We start from the raw sequence: 14,505 nt of genomic DNA, 5'->3' as shown, positions 1-14,505 counted from the left end.
TCGATCCCCTCATGGGCCACATTTTTTATTGTAGCCGTAAATAATTGTAAGAGTTCATTGTTTGTGACGTCGTTGTCGATAAATTGCTCATGTGTAACATTCGTCAAAGCCCATTAGCTCAGTTGGTTAGAGCGTCGTGGGCCATGGGCCACATATTTTATTGTAAGCGTAAATAATTGTAAGAGTTCATTGTTTGTAACATCGTGTCAATAAATTGCTCATTTGAAGCAATCGTCAAGGCCCATTAGCTCAGTTGGTTAGAGCGTCCTGCTAATAACGCGAAGGTCGCGAGTTCGATCCCCTCATGGGCCACATATTTTATTGAAAGCGTAAATAATTGTAAGAGTTCATTGTTTGTAACGTCGTGTCGATAAATTGCTTGTATAGCATTCGTCAAGGCCCATTAGCTCAGTTGTTGGTTAGAGCGTCGTGCTAATAACGCGAAGGTCGCGGGTTCGATCCCTCATGGGCCACATATTTATTGTAAGCGTAATTAATTGTAAGAGTTCATTGTTTTGTAACGTTCGTGTCGATAAATTGCTCATGTGTAACATCGTCAAGGCCCATTAGCTCAGTGTTGGTTAGAGCGTCGTGCTAATAACGCGAGGTCGCGGGTTCGATCCCCTCATGGGCCACATATTTTATTGTAAGCGTAATTAATTGTAAGAGTTCATTGTTTGTAACGTCGTGTCGATAAATTGCTCATGTGTAACATTCGTCAAGGCCCATTAGCTCAGTGGTTAGAGCGTCGTGCTAATAACGCGAAGGTCGCGGGTTCGATCCCCTCATGGGCCACAAATTTTATTGTAAGCGTAATTAATTGTAAGAGTTCATTGTTTGTAACGTCGTGTCGATTAAATTGCTCATGTGAACATTGTCAAGCCCATTAAACAAAATTTATTTGTAGCGTAAGTAATTGTAAAGAGTTCAATGTTGTAACGTCGTGTCGATAAATTGCTCTGTGTAACATTCGTCAAGGCCCATTAGCTCAGTTGGTTAGAGCGTCGTGCTAATAACGCGAAGGTCGCGGGTTCGATCCCCTCATGGGCCACATATTTTATTGTAAGCGAAAATAATTGTAAGAGTTATTGTTTGTAACATGTGTGTCAATAATTGCTCATTTGAAGCAATCGTCAAGGCCCATTAGCTCAGTTGGTTAGAGCGTCGTGCTAATAACGCGAAGGTCGCGGGTTCGATCCCCTCATGGGCCACATATTTTATTGTAAGCGTAAATAATTGTAAGAGTTCATTGTTTGTAACTTCGTGTCGATCAATTGCTCATATGGAACAGTCGTCAAGGCCCATTAGCTCAGTTGGTTAGAGCGTCGTGCTAATAACGCGAAGGTCGCGGGTTCGATCCCCTCATGGGCCACATATTTTATTGTAAGCGTAAATAATTGTAAGAGTTCATTGTTTGTAACTTCGTGTCGATCAATTGCTCATGTGTAACATTCGTCAAGGCCCATTAGCTCAGTGGTTTTTTAGAGCGTCGTGGGCCATGGGCCACATATTTTATTGTAAGCGTAAATAATTGTAAGAGTTCATTGTTTGTAACATCGTGTCAATAAATTGCTCATTTGAAGCAATCGTCAAGGCCCATTAGCTCAGTTGGTTAGAGCGTCGTGCTAATAACGCGAAGGTCGCGAGTTCGATCCCCTCATGGGCACATATTTTATTGTGAAGCGTAAATAATTGTAAGAGTTCATTGTTTGTAACGTCGTGTCGATCAATTGCTCATATGGACCAGTCGTCAAGGCCCATTAGCTCAGTTGGTTAGAGCGTCGTGCTAATAACGCGAAGGTCGCGAGTTCGATCCCCTCATGGGCCACGTATTTTATTGTAAGCGTAAATAATTGTAAGAGTTCATTGTTTGTAACGTCGTGTCGATAAATTGCTCATGTGTAACATTCGTCAAGGCCCATTAGCTCAGTTGGTTAGAGCGTCGTGCTAATAACGCGAAGGTCGCGGGTTCGATCCCCTCATGGGCCACAAATTTTGTGTAACATTCGTCAAGGCCCATTAGCTCAGTTGGTTAGAGCGTCGTGCTAATAACGCGAAGGTCGCGGGTTCGATCCCCTCATGGGCCACATATTTTATTGTAAGCGTAATTAATTGTAAGAGTTCATTGTTTGTAACTTCGGTGTCGATAATTTGCTCATGTGTAACATTCGTCAAGGCCCATTAGCTCAGTTGGTTAGAGCGTCGTGCTAATAACGCGAAGGTCGCGGGTTCGATCCCCTCATGGGCCACATATTTTATTGTAAGCGTAAAATAATTGTAAGAGTTCATTGTTTGTAACGTCGTGTCGATAAATTGCTCATGTGTAACATTCGTCAAGGCCCATTAGCTCAGTTGGTTAGAGCGGTTCGATCCCCTCATGGGCCACATATTTTATTGTAAGCGTAATTAATTGTAAGAGTTCATTGTTTGTAACGTCGTGTCGATAAATTGCTCATGTGACATTCGTCAAGGCCCATTAGCTCAGTTGGTTAGAGCGTCGTGCTAATAACGCGAAGGTCGCGGGTTCGATCCCCTCATGGGCCACATATTTTATTGTAAGCGTAAATAATTGTAAGAGTTCATTGTTTGTAACTTCGTGTCGATAAATTGCTCATTGTATAACAGTCGTCAAGGCCCATTAGCTCAGTTGGTTAGAGCGTCGTGCTAATAACGCGAAGGTCGCGGGTTCGATCCCCTCATGGGCCACATATTTTATTGTAAGCGTAAATAATTGTAAGAGTTCATTGTTTGTAACTTCGTGTCGATCAATTGCTCATATGTAACAGTCGTCAAGGCCCATTAGCTCAGTTGGTTAGAGCGTCGTGCTAATAACGCGAAGGTCGCGGGTTCGATCCCTCATGGGCCACATATTTTATTGTAAGCGTAAATAATTGTAAGAGTTCATTGTTTGTAACTTCGTGTCGATCAATTGCTCATATGGAACAGTCGTCAAGGCCCATTAGCTCAGTTGGTTAGAGCGTCGTGCTAATAACGCGAAGGTCGCGCGGTTCGATCCCCTCATGGGCCACAAATTTTATTGTAAGCGTAATTAATTGTAAGAGTTCATTGTTTGTAACGTCGTGTCGATAAATTGCTCCTGTATGAACATTTGTCAGGCCCATTAACTCAAATTTATTGTAGCGTAATTAATTGAAGAGTTCAATGTTTTTTTTGTAACGTCGTGTCGATAAATTGCTCTTGTATAGCATCGTCAAGGCCCATTAGCTCAGTTGGTTAGAGCGTCGTACTAATAACGCGAAGGTCGCGGGTTCGATCCCCTCATGGGCCACATATTTTATTGTAAGCGTAAATAATTGTAAGAGTTCATTGTTTGTAACTTCGTGTCGATAAATGCTCATTGAACAATCGTCAAGGCCCATTAGCTCAGTTGGTTAGAGCGTCGTCCTCTAATAACGCGAAGGTCGCGGGTTCGATCCCCTCATGGGCCACATATTTTATTGTAAGCGTAAATAATTGTAAGAGTTCATTGTTGTGTAACTTCGTGTCGATCAATTGCTCATATGGAACAGTCGTCAAGGCCCATTAGCTCAGTTGGTTAGAGCGTCGTGCTAATAACGCGAAGGTCGCGGGTTCGATCCCCTCATGGGCCACATATTTTATTGTAAGCGTAAATAATTGTAAGAGTTCATTGTTTGTAACTTCGTGTCGATCAATTGCTCATGTGTAACATTCGTCAAGGCCCATTAGCTCAGTTGGTTAGAGCGTCGTGGGCCATGGGCCACATATTTTATTGTAAGCGTAAATAATTGTAAGAGTTCATTGTTTGTAACTCGTGTCGATAAATTGCTCATTTGAAGCAATCGTCAAGGCCCATTAGCTCAGTTGGTTAGAGCGTCGTGCTAATAACGCGAAGGTCGCGAGTTCGATCCCCTCATGGCCACATATTTTATTGTAAGCGTAAATAATTGTAAGAGTTCATTGTTTTTGTAACTTCGTGTCGATCAATTGCTCATATGTAACATTCGTCAAGGCCCATTAGCTCAGTTGGTTAGAGCGTCGTGCTAATAACGCGAAGGTCGCGGGTTCGATCCCCTCATGGGCCACATATTTTATTGTAAGCGTAAATAATTGTAAGAGTTCATTGTTTGTAACGTCGTGTCGATAAATTGCTCATTTGTAACATTCGTCAAGGCCCATTAGCTCAGTTGGTTAGAGCGTCGTGCTAATAACGCGAAGGTCGCGGGTTCGATCCCCTCATGGGCCACATATTTTATTGTAAGCGTAATTAATTGTAAGAGTTCATTGTTTGTTAATCGTGTCGATAAATTGCTCATGTGTAACATCGTCAAGGCCCATTAGCTCAGTTGGTTAGAGCGTCGTGCTAATAACGCGAAGGTCGCGGGTTCGATCCCCTCATGGGCCACATATTTTATTGTAAGCGTAATTAATTGTAAGAGTTCATTGTTTGTAACGTCGTGTCGATAAATTGCTCATGTGTAACATTCGTCAAGGCCCATTAGCTCAGTTGGTTAGAGCGTCGTGCTAATAACGCGAAGGTCGCGGGTTCGATCCCCTCATGGGCCACATATTTTATTGTAAGCGTAAATAATTGTAAGAGTTCATTGTTTGTAACGTCGTGTCGATCAATTGCTCATATGAACAGTCGTCAAGGCCCATTAGCTCAGTTGGTTAGAGCGTCGTGCTAATAACGCGAAGGTCGCGGGTTCGATCCCCTCATGGGCCACATATTTTATTGTAAGCGTAAATAATTGTAAGAGTTCATTGTTTGTAACTTCGTGTCGATCAATTGCTCATATGGAACAGTCGTCAAGGCCCATTAGCTCAGTTGGTTAGAGCGTCGTGCTAATAACGCGAAGGTCGCGGGTTCGATCCCCTCATGGGCCACATATTTTATTGTAAGCGTAATTAATTGTAAGAGTTCATTGTTTGTAACGTCGTGTCGATAAATTGCTCATATGGAACATTCGTCAAGGCCATTGTGCGAATAACGCGAAGGTCGCGGGTTCGATCCCCTCATGGGCCACAAATTTTATTGTAAGCGTAATTAATTGTAAGAGTTCATTGTTTGTAACGTCGTGTCGATAAATTGCTCATGTGTAACATTCGTCAAGGCCCATTAGCTCAGTTGGTTAGAGCGTCGTGCTAATAACGCGAAGGTCGCGGGTTCGATCCCCTCATGGGCCACATATTTTATTGTAAGCGTAAATAATTGTAAGAGTTCATTGTTTGTAACGTCGTGTCGATAAATTGCTCATTGAACATTCGTCAAGGCCCATTAGCTCAGTTGGTTAGAGCGTCGTGCTAATAACGCGAAGGTCGCGGGTTCGATCCCCTCATGGGCCACATATTTTATTGTAAGCGTAAATAATTGTAAGAGTTCATTGTTTGTAACTTCGTGTCGATCAATTGCTCATATGGAACAGTCGTCAAGGCCCATTAGCTCAGTTGGTTAGAGCGTCGTGCTAATAACGCGAAGGTCGCGGGTTCGATCCCTTCATGGGCCACATATTTTATTGTAAGCGTAAATAATTGTAAGAGTTCATTGTTTGTAACTTCGTGTCGATCAATTGCTCATATGGAACAGTCGTCAAGGCCCATTAGCTCAGTTGGTTAGAGCGTCGTGCTAATAACGCGAAGGTCGCGGGTTCGATCCCCTCATGGGCCACAAATTTTATTGTAAGCGTAATTAATTGTAAGAGTTCAATGTTGTAACGTCGTGTCGATAAATTGCTCTTGTATAGCATTAGTCAAGGCCCATTAGCTCAGTTGGTTAGAGCGTCGTACTAATAACGCGAAGGTCGCGGGTTCGATCCCCTCATGGGCCACATATTTTATTGTAAGCGAAAATAATTGTAAGAGTTCATTGTTTGTAACATCGTGTCAATAAATTGCTCATTTGAAGCAATCGTCAAGGCCCATTAGCTCAGTTGGTTAGAGCGTCGTGCTAATAACGCGAAGGTCGCGGGTTCGATCCCCTCATGGGCCACATATTTTATTGTAAGCGTAAATAATTGTAAGAGTTCATTGTTTGTAACTTCGTGTCGATCAATTGCTCATATGGAACAGTCGTCAAGGCCCATTAGCTCAGTTGGTTAGAGCGTCGTGCTAATAACGCGAAGGTCGCGGGTTCGATCCTCTCATGGGCCACAAATTTTATTGTAAGCGTAATTAATTGTAAGAGTTCAATGTTTGTAACGTCGTGTCGATAAATTGCTTTTGTATAGCATTAGTCAAGGCCCTTTAGCTCAGTTGGTTAGAGCGTCGTGCTAATAACGCGAAGGTCGCGGGTTCGATCCCCTCATGGGCCACACATTTTATTGTAAGCGTTCATTGTTTGTAACGTGGTGACGATCAGTTGATTTTCTGAAGGATTTGTCAAGACCCACTAGTCAAAAATTTGTCGAAGATTGAAAAATTGAGTAGTTGTTTTGACATTTGGTAACATTAAAGTTAGACGATTTACTTGGTATAACGATAGAGTACTTGGAATCAATGAATATTCTAAACCGGAAACTGGTTCAATTATAAAAATTGTTGATTTTTGAAAATTTGATTTTGAGTTGACGGATATTTTCAAATATATGCGTAATAAATCCACTCTAAATATTTAATAAATTAATTTATTTTTTATTGATTAAGTCGATTATTTAAACATATCGAGGCAAAATACCAATACCAACTAGGTTCTTTATTATTTGTTGTGTGCCTTACAATATTTTTTCATTATTATTATACATCACTTCCACAGATCTTTTGCATAAGTAATAAAATTCTAACATAAATAACTTTCAAAAGATCTTTGGCATTCTATTCCTCAGGTTCCGGCAGAAGACTTCGCTAGTGTCACCGTTTATTTTTCGGATATCGTGGGATTTACATCTATTTGCGCCTCTAGCACTGCGATGGAAGTTGTCTGCATGCTCAACACACTTTACAAGCTTTTCGATGACCGCTTAAGCAAATACGACGTTTACAAAGTTGAAACAATTGGAGATGCTTATATGGTAGTTTCAGGATTACCTCAGAGGAATGGTAAAAAAAATTCAATATTATTTAAGACATTTTTAACATTTCGAGAGAAAAACCTATGAGCGGTTACGTATTGGGTATGGACTAGCTAAACTAGTCCCGACATCAAGCAGTGTGATGTCAAATTCCTACTTGGGGTTGTAGATCTAAAATATAATTTCAAGTGAAAATCGCCATTCATGGGCACAGCTGCATATATAAATATCGCCAAAACAAAAAATACTGCTAAGTGTAATCGCGTATGTCAGAAATAACCATGAAATAACATAGGATAATTATTGGGTTCTGCCTTCCAAACAAGTCATATAATAAATAATAAGATGCCAAAACCATTGCTGAAAAAATAATTTATGTTTTAACCATAAACCTTACACTACATGGATTGCTAGTCCTCATATGCTTTCTATTTTATAAAATGTATGAAAATAGAAGGGGACTGTGACGTCAGTTAGTGAACGAGGGTTGCCGACAATCGTGAAACGATCCCGATTAATCAAATATCATATGTAATGTGATTTATTTTAATAATATAATGACAATTATGTGGACTGATAAATTTGTAAGATTTGATAATAATACTATTTAATAATATTATCAACGCGATTCAAATATTATCTGTGATAGTTTTATTTCAATAATATAATGGCAATTGTGTGGACTAATAATTTTATAAGAAATGATATTAATTAATTAATTAAACTATTTTTCCTATGGCAAAATCAGCTTATATATTATAAGGTCTGTGAAAAATGATATTTAATTATTCGGGAGTATTCTTTTGCTTCACAACAATTTAAGAATTTCAAGCACATGATTTAATTTTAGGTTAGGTACAAGACACATGACATAGGACTTTTAATCTATCAGAAGTGTTCCACGATTATCGGCAACGCTCGTTCAGCAAGTGACGTCACAGTTTCTTCTATCTTTATACACTTATTTTGCACTCGACTAGCAGTCCATGTAGTGTAAGGTTTATGATTCCAACTTATTCTAAATTGTTTGACTCTATAGTTGGAAAAAGTATATGTGTGTATATGTGGATGTATGAGTGTGTGTAATGGACATACACCGTGTTTATTCCATACAGTGTTTCTGAAAACTTTAAATGTTGCTAAATTGTTAACGTAATAAGTTTTGCACATTTAGCTCCGAATTTTCGAAACCTATCTTTGCCAAAAACTAATTACCACTCCTCTCCATCATTACGAATTTAATGAAATCGGTTGATCTATGCCCTCAAAATCGTGGACGAAAAATTATATCCATACATACATACATACATACACAAACATCCATTTTTCTAAGGAATGCTCTACGGGAAGTTAATAATGCAAAAATGCATGAAATTCAAAGAAGTAAACGGTAGAGATGCCTAGTACATTTTCTTGAATTACTGTACATAGGTATTTACAATTTCAAAATTCATTAGTATTTTGATGAATTGAATTTTGATCATGAAAATATTATTTACTGTGATGAAGTGATATAAACATTAAAAATGTAAAAATAATTGTTATAAATCTGGTTGCTTATAGGAAATCGACATTCAGCCGAAATTGCTTCCATGTCTCTAGATTTAATTCAAGCAGTTTCTACACATTTTAGGTATTTTACAAATTTTATAAAAATTTTCAATTCTATTGAACTATTATTTTATTTCACCACTACAGAATTCCACATCGTCCGACTGAGACGATCAAAATAAGAGCAGGAGCTGCAACGGGACCCTGCGTTGCTGGAGTTGTTGGAAATACAATGCCAAGGTAGGCCTTTCAAATTTAAAACTAGTGGGGTGCCTTAAAAAAAATTGCTGGAACTTCTCGTACCATAATTAAAGATCTTAGTACGAAACCCAAAAAAATTACACAAAATGTAAAAACATTATTAAAATCTTTATAAAATATCTAATAATTTGATGTACATATGTCCAATAAACATTTTTCACCGCCAAATGACATTTTTTTAACTTATTTTTATTGAGAGTTCATAACCGCTGGACCTGCCTTTCCAAAAAACAGTTCTTCATCTTGTCAATACAAGTAAAATGTTTTTTGAATTATTAAAGTTGGGCGCTCTGTTCTCTTAACAACTGAGTCACCGTTTTTGGCACTTTTTGCCCTGTATCGGCAAAAACAGTTAAAAAAAATTGGAACGGCTAGACCTGCCTTCGCCAAAGACTAATTAACACGTCTCCTTTTCAATACGAACCGAATGTATTTTGAATTATTCAAATCGGTTGATCGGTGTTCCCGAAATCGTCTACGAAAAATTGTATCCGCACACACACACTCATATACATCCATTTTTTCTAAGGTATGCCAAAATATTCAGAAATCTTTAAAACGTAAATAAATATACAAATTTTAATTTTCGCCACGATATATCAAAAGAAAATTTACATAAACCATCAATGGTAAATTTATATCAGATAATTTAGTTTAAATTGTACCAAAATAACTTAATGAATTGAAGAAAAAACAGATTTTTGACAAAATTTCTAGTGAAATCTCATATGCCTGACGCATTTTTGGAAAAAAAACTCAGGTTTTGTTTGGAGCTTGCGAAACATATCGAAACGTATCGTTTGCTCCAAACATCTATGATTGACGTGAATTAACGAAAATTTATAAAAAATATCAAAAATTCCTTTAACTTCACGTAGGGTAAGTTTTAGCAATCATTCAAAAATCGAAAATGAAAATGTTTGCATATCTTCACGTTTCTGAATCTTCTGAACATTTTGGAATATCTGAAAAAAATATGTTTGTGTGGTGTGTATGTCTAGTATGTATTTTTATCCATGTTTTCATCCAGGTGCACGGGTCAACCGATTTCAATGATTCCAATTGACATACTTCGATTCCTATTAATGGGGAGGCGCGCTGATTAGTTTCATTCCTATTATAGAACACTAATTCGGCAATAAATTTACTTCATAATGATTTTATTTATGTATTTTGTTACCAAACACATTTTATAACTTCAATATGTAACTTATTATAGACGAACGGTGTAGTCAAAGACTCCTAAAATTTAATGATTTTCTTAACTTTACTTGTTTTTGAGGCATCGGTGGTGGACCTTTTTACCCGCGGACCTTTGAGCCCTGCTCTATCACACACACACATAATATTATTAATGTTACATACTCATTGAGAACTATAATTCAATTGTGACCCCCTCTGGAGCCAATGCTGGATCCGCCACTGTTCGATGATAGGGGGAAAAAAGTGCAATAAATTGCAAATCAGTTTTTTTGAGAACGGGGTCTATAAAACACGAGTAATGATAGTTAAGTATTTATAATAATCTATTTGAAAACATTTTAAATTTTTCGAATATTTTATTACGGTGCGAGAAGTTTCAGCAATTTGGCTTAAGTCACGATGCCATACAACACTAGTATTTTATTTCATTTATAACATAATTATTATTTCAGATACTGTTTGTTTGGCGACACTGTCAACACGGCATCAAGAATGGAGAGTACTGGAGAAGGTAACTGCCTATTCCAAAAAATGTATTTTAATCAATCTTTATCGTAATTATAACATAATGACGATAGATTTATGATTTCAATAATTTTAATTACCATTATATTATAAACAAATACAAATTAATTTTATGGTCTAACATTTTATCATTGTCATTTCAAGCAATGAAGATACAGATATCAGAAACTACAAAAGTAGCTTTGGATAAAATTGGAGGATATTGCGTTGAACATAGAGGATCGTTCGAGGTTAAGGTAAATATTTTTAAAAAAATTGTATATGCATTTTTATATTATATATATATATATATATATATATATATATATATATATGAAATATATACAGATTGCCCATTGTACATAAATGCATGGATATTAGTACATACTTATTTTTGTCGTATCGGAACTAGTTATAAGAATCATTCTAATATTGTCTAGGATAAGAAAGCACTTTCAGTTTTTTTCAGAATAACACGTCATTCAATAAGTCCATAGAATTATTAACTTCCCGTAGGGTAAGTTATAGTAATCGTAAAAAAATCGAAAATGGAATTTTTTATATATCATTACGTTTCAGAGGTTTCTGAACATTTTAGCATACCTTAGAAAAAATGGATGTATGTGTGTGTGTGTGTGTGCGGATACAAATTTTCGTCGACGATCAATCGATTTGAATAATTCAAAAAATATTTCATTCGTATTGATAGAGCTGATTAGCTTTTGGCGAAGACAGATCTAGCTGTTCCGAAGATACGGGGCAAAAAGTTCCAAAAACGGTAACTCAGTTTTTAAGAGAATGGAGCGTCCGATTTTAATAAGACAAAAAAGATTTTACTTGTATTGAGAAGATGAAGAACTAATTAAATTTTTGGGACGACAGGTCCAGCGGTTATGGACTCTCAATAAATATAAGTTAAAAAATGTTATTTTGAGGTCAAAAATGTGTATTGGACATATGTACATCAAATTATCAGATATTTTATAGAGATTTTCATAATACATATTTTGTATAATTTTTTTCGGATACCGTACCAAGATTCGAAGATCAAGTATCAAGATTTTTAATTGCGGTACGGGAAGTTCCAGCAATTTGCCTTAAGGCATGATGCCATGCATCCCACTAGTTTATATTTATATATTGTAATTTTGAATAATTCGTAGTTGAAATAATGCGGATTTCCATAATTTGTCATATATGTTTGTTTAGATTAAGGAAATCCTAGTGTCCGCATTTCAACTACGAATTATTCAAAATTACAATATCCAAATATAAATCATCTTACGGAGTGATATTGAGTGATGTGTTATATGAGAAAATGTAAATAATATTTTTTCGATGATAATGAACAATACAGTAAGTAAAATTATATAACGGATTATTTAAAGTCAATAAAATGCTATAAAAGTGTAAAAGCAATGTAATTTAGAAACAAAAATAACTTACCGGCCATTTTAATTAAAACTACCAAATTGTTGTTCCACTTTTCTATGATCGAAATAGTTTTATATTTAAATTTAATGTAAGGGAAAATACGCACACAACCGTTTTCAATTAAACAAATTTACTTTACTTTAATACTCCAGTAATCTTAATCATGCTTATTTATCTATAAATCTTACAATAATTTTGACTTACACTTTACTATTGTTGACAATTCAACACAACGATCTTTGTCAACGCAAATTCACAATCGCCAACTTAATATGTCTTTTATCCAATGCTGCCAACCATAGATAAAACAAATTATCCAATGCTGACAACCGTAGATAAAATAATTATTAATGTTAATAAATCTAACTAATATTATTGAATCATTTCAAATATATTATATTCTAATATTGTTTAAGTTCGATTCATTATAATACTTATTCTTTACAATATTTATTAACTTCCCGTAGGGTATTAAATTATGTTATCACTATACCTATATATATAATAGTGATCGCAAAAAAAATCAATAATGAAACTTTTATATATCTTAACGTTTCATAGGTTTCTGAACACTTTGGCATACCTTAGAAAAAATTGAATCTGCGAATAAAATTGTCGACTATTTCAAAAACACAGATCAACCGATTTTAATAGTTCAAAAAATATTAAATGATAAGGAGATGTGCCGATTAGTTTTTAGCTAAGGCAGATCCAGCCGTTTCGAAGATACGGGGCAAAAAGTGTCAAAAAGTTGGTTTGGAGATCGAGTAAAAGAAGTAAAAACTATCATTAGACATATTCACATGAAACTATCAGATATTTTATAAAAATTTTAATAATAAGTATAAATTTTGGTGCTTTAAAAACAGTAATTGATTATGTTTACTTATTCCTGGAAGCGAACTATATCTAAAGAGCAGACGGACATTAAAATTAGCAAACAAATCTTTGAAAAATAAAGCTAATAAAAAATAATTTATGTATCTAATTATTAATCCACAAATTAATATTAAATTCATGTTTGAGAATTAATAATGCTTATTTATTTCTAGGGTAAAGGAATGATGAACACCTATTGGCTTCTGTCTAAAGAAGGTAAGAGCAACGAGAACGTGGCAACTTATTCGCAGAATTTTCTCACCACGGTAACTCCAGATTTTATTCATCTAATTGCCGATTAGATACATTTCTAACATACATTTGTTGTACTTAAATTAATGGTTAAATGTGGTTATTGTTTAATTTATTCAATGATTAGGTTATCATAACTATATAATGTGTATAGCAATAGGTGTTGTTGCGCAAGTATTAAAAAAATTAATAGTAGAATTTGAAATTATTTAAGCATTATTCCAGACATTTTATAAACCAGATGTTTGAACTAAAAATTAAATATTGGTTATACATATTATTTTCTTACAATGACTTTACAACAATTTACAACTTAATATTTTAGATACACAATCACATTTTTTAGACTACGAAACACAAAATATCTTGTTTATTTCAGTTACTATGCTAAATATTTTAAATAAATATAAGAATTCGTTTTTATGTTCAAATTATTTTACCATTTTCAAAAACGAAAAGTCCAATAATCATAATATATGAAGAAGAACAATGAATGTAATTTGGCAATCAATTTTTCTTGCTAATAACACCTTTGCGTTTTGGTAATTTATTTTGATTAAATGACTTTGCGATTTAATAAATGATATAAAAAACAGCAGAATTGTTTGAAATATAAATATTTTAATTAATATTATGCAATTCAAATATTAGTTTAATTTTGATTCTTTATGTTTTATTTCTAAATTATTTCCTGAGTAGAATAGATTAATATTATTTTAGTAGTTTTAATCTTAGTTTATTAATGAATAAATGGTGGCATCTGCTTTAGACAATAATAAACTTTTAGTTGTCAGCCAAAAACAATAAATATTTTTTTATAAAATTTAAAACTAAACGTTTTATTGATTTAAATATTATCTGTTAGGAAATTGAGATAAATTATTATAACAAACAAAATTATTTTTACTAATTTACCCATAGATAATTAGAAAATCATCTTTTTTGTCTTAATTTGATCCTTTTTCAGTTAAAATATCAGTCAATCAATCAATTTGAATCAAAATCAAATGAGAAAGTAAAGTATTACTGTCCTACATATTAGTATATTTAAAATATTGTTTATTATATCAAAATTTATCATAATGTTATTAGTATTATTGTCATTAGTTCCTCATTGCTATAATGAAATTAAATTATTGATAGAATAGTTTGATAAGCAATACAATTTACTATAAGAATTAACTATTAAGAATTTAAGTTTTGTATAGAATATTACAAAGTTTTTTGTCAAATCATATATGTTAATCTATTGAATGTTAAATGTATTGTTCAGGTAATTATTGTAATTTTATTTCATAGGAAATAAAGTTGATCCTATTCTTAAGAAAAAGAAGATTTGGCATATCATTGTTAAATGTTTTGGTGTAAATATTATAATTATTTTGTGGAATGTCAAGCTCATCATATTGTGAATGCCAAATTATAATAAACTAAT

At 34.7% G+C, this 14,505-nt stretch overlaps 1 protein-coding gene and 20 non-coding genes across 21 annotated transcripts in view; all 21 read left to right on the top strand.

Moving 5' to 3' along the window:
* Positions 1-13,120, top strand: part of LOC113383611 (atrial natriuretic peptide receptor 2-like) — a 16,400-nt gene extending 3,280 nt beyond the window's left edge. Inside the window, exons 4-9 of the mRNA XM_026621862.1 lie at positions 6,801-7,014; positions 8,550-8,619; positions 8,685-8,777; positions 10,454-10,512; positions 10,671-10,762; positions 12,992-13,120. Of these exons, the coding sequence (XP_026477647.1) occupies positions 6,801-7,014; positions 8,550-8,619; positions 8,685-8,777; positions 10,454-10,512; positions 10,671-10,762; positions 12,992-13,120 (657 nt within the window). The remainder of the gene's footprint in view (positions 1-6,800; positions 7,015-8,549; positions 8,620-8,684; positions 8,778-10,453; positions 10,513-10,670; positions 10,763-12,991) is intronic.
* Positions 723-795, top strand: Trnai-aau. Its single transcript has one exon. It is a non-coding gene; the product is annotated as a tRNA-Ile (tRNA).
* On the top strand, positions 978-1,051 carry Trnai-aau. Its single transcript has one exon. It is a non-coding gene; the product is annotated as a tRNA-Ile (tRNA).
* On the top strand, positions 1,138-1,211 carry Trnai-aau. Its single transcript has one exon. It is a non-coding gene; the product is annotated as a tRNA-Ile (tRNA).
* On the top strand, positions 1,299-1,372 carry Trnai-aau. The gene has a single exon. It is a non-coding gene; the product is annotated as a tRNA-Ile (tRNA).
* On the top strand, positions 1,916-1,989 carry Trnai-aau. The gene has a single exon. It is a non-coding gene; the product is annotated as a tRNA-Ile (tRNA).
* Trnai-aau lies at positions 2,014-2,087 on the top strand. Its single transcript has one exon. It is a non-coding gene; the product is annotated as a tRNA-Ile (tRNA).
* Trnai-aau lies at positions 2,176-2,249 on the top strand. The gene has a single exon. It is a non-coding gene; the product is annotated as a tRNA-Ile (tRNA).
* Positions 2,471-2,544, top strand: Trnai-aau. The gene has a single exon. It is a non-coding gene; the product is annotated as a tRNA-Ile (tRNA).
* Trnai-aau lies at positions 2,633-2,706 on the top strand. Its single transcript has one exon. It is a non-coding gene; the product is annotated as a tRNA-Ile (tRNA).
* Trnai-aau lies at positions 3,538-3,611 on the top strand. Its single transcript has one exon. It is a non-coding gene; the product is annotated as a tRNA-Ile (tRNA).
* Trnai-aau lies at positions 3,991-4,064 on the top strand. Its single transcript has one exon. It is a non-coding gene; the product is annotated as a tRNA-Ile (tRNA).
* Trnai-aau lies at positions 4,152-4,225 on the top strand. Its single transcript has one exon. It is a non-coding gene; the product is annotated as a tRNA-Ile (tRNA).
* Positions 4,311-4,384, top strand: Trnai-aau. The gene has a single exon. It is a non-coding gene; the product is annotated as a tRNA-Ile (tRNA).
* Trnai-aau lies at positions 4,472-4,545 on the top strand. The gene has a single exon. It is a non-coding gene; the product is annotated as a tRNA-Ile (tRNA).
* On the top strand, positions 4,632-4,705 carry Trnai-aau. Its single transcript has one exon. It is a non-coding gene; the product is annotated as a tRNA-Ile (tRNA).
* Trnai-aau lies at positions 4,793-4,866 on the top strand. Its single transcript has one exon. It is a non-coding gene; the product is annotated as a tRNA-Ile (tRNA).
* Positions 5,093-5,166, top strand: Trnai-aau. Its single transcript has one exon. It is a non-coding gene; the product is annotated as a tRNA-Ile (tRNA).
* Trnai-aau lies at positions 5,252-5,325 on the top strand. The gene has a single exon. It is a non-coding gene; the product is annotated as a tRNA-Ile (tRNA).
* Positions 5,574-5,647, top strand: Trnai-aau. Its single transcript has one exon. It is a non-coding gene; the product is annotated as a tRNA-Ile (tRNA).
* Trnai-aau lies at positions 5,895-5,968 on the top strand. The gene has a single exon. It is a non-coding gene; the product is annotated as a tRNA-Ile (tRNA).
* Positions 13,121-14,505: the final 1,385 nt, after the last annotated feature.

This window comes from Ctenocephalides felis, unplaced genomic scaffold (assembly GCF_003426905.1).
Source record: "Ctenocephalides felis isolate EL2017-DRISC unplaced genomic scaffold, ASM342690v1 CF-g0.4_SCAFFOLD_03570, whole genome shotgun sequence".
In the NCBI taxonomy this organism is placed as follows: Eukaryota; Metazoa; Arthropoda; class Insecta; order Siphonaptera; family Pulicidae; genus Ctenocephalides; species Ctenocephalides felis.
Note: the sequence above shows the minus strand (reverse complement) of the source record. Positions and strands in the feature narration are given on the sequence as shown.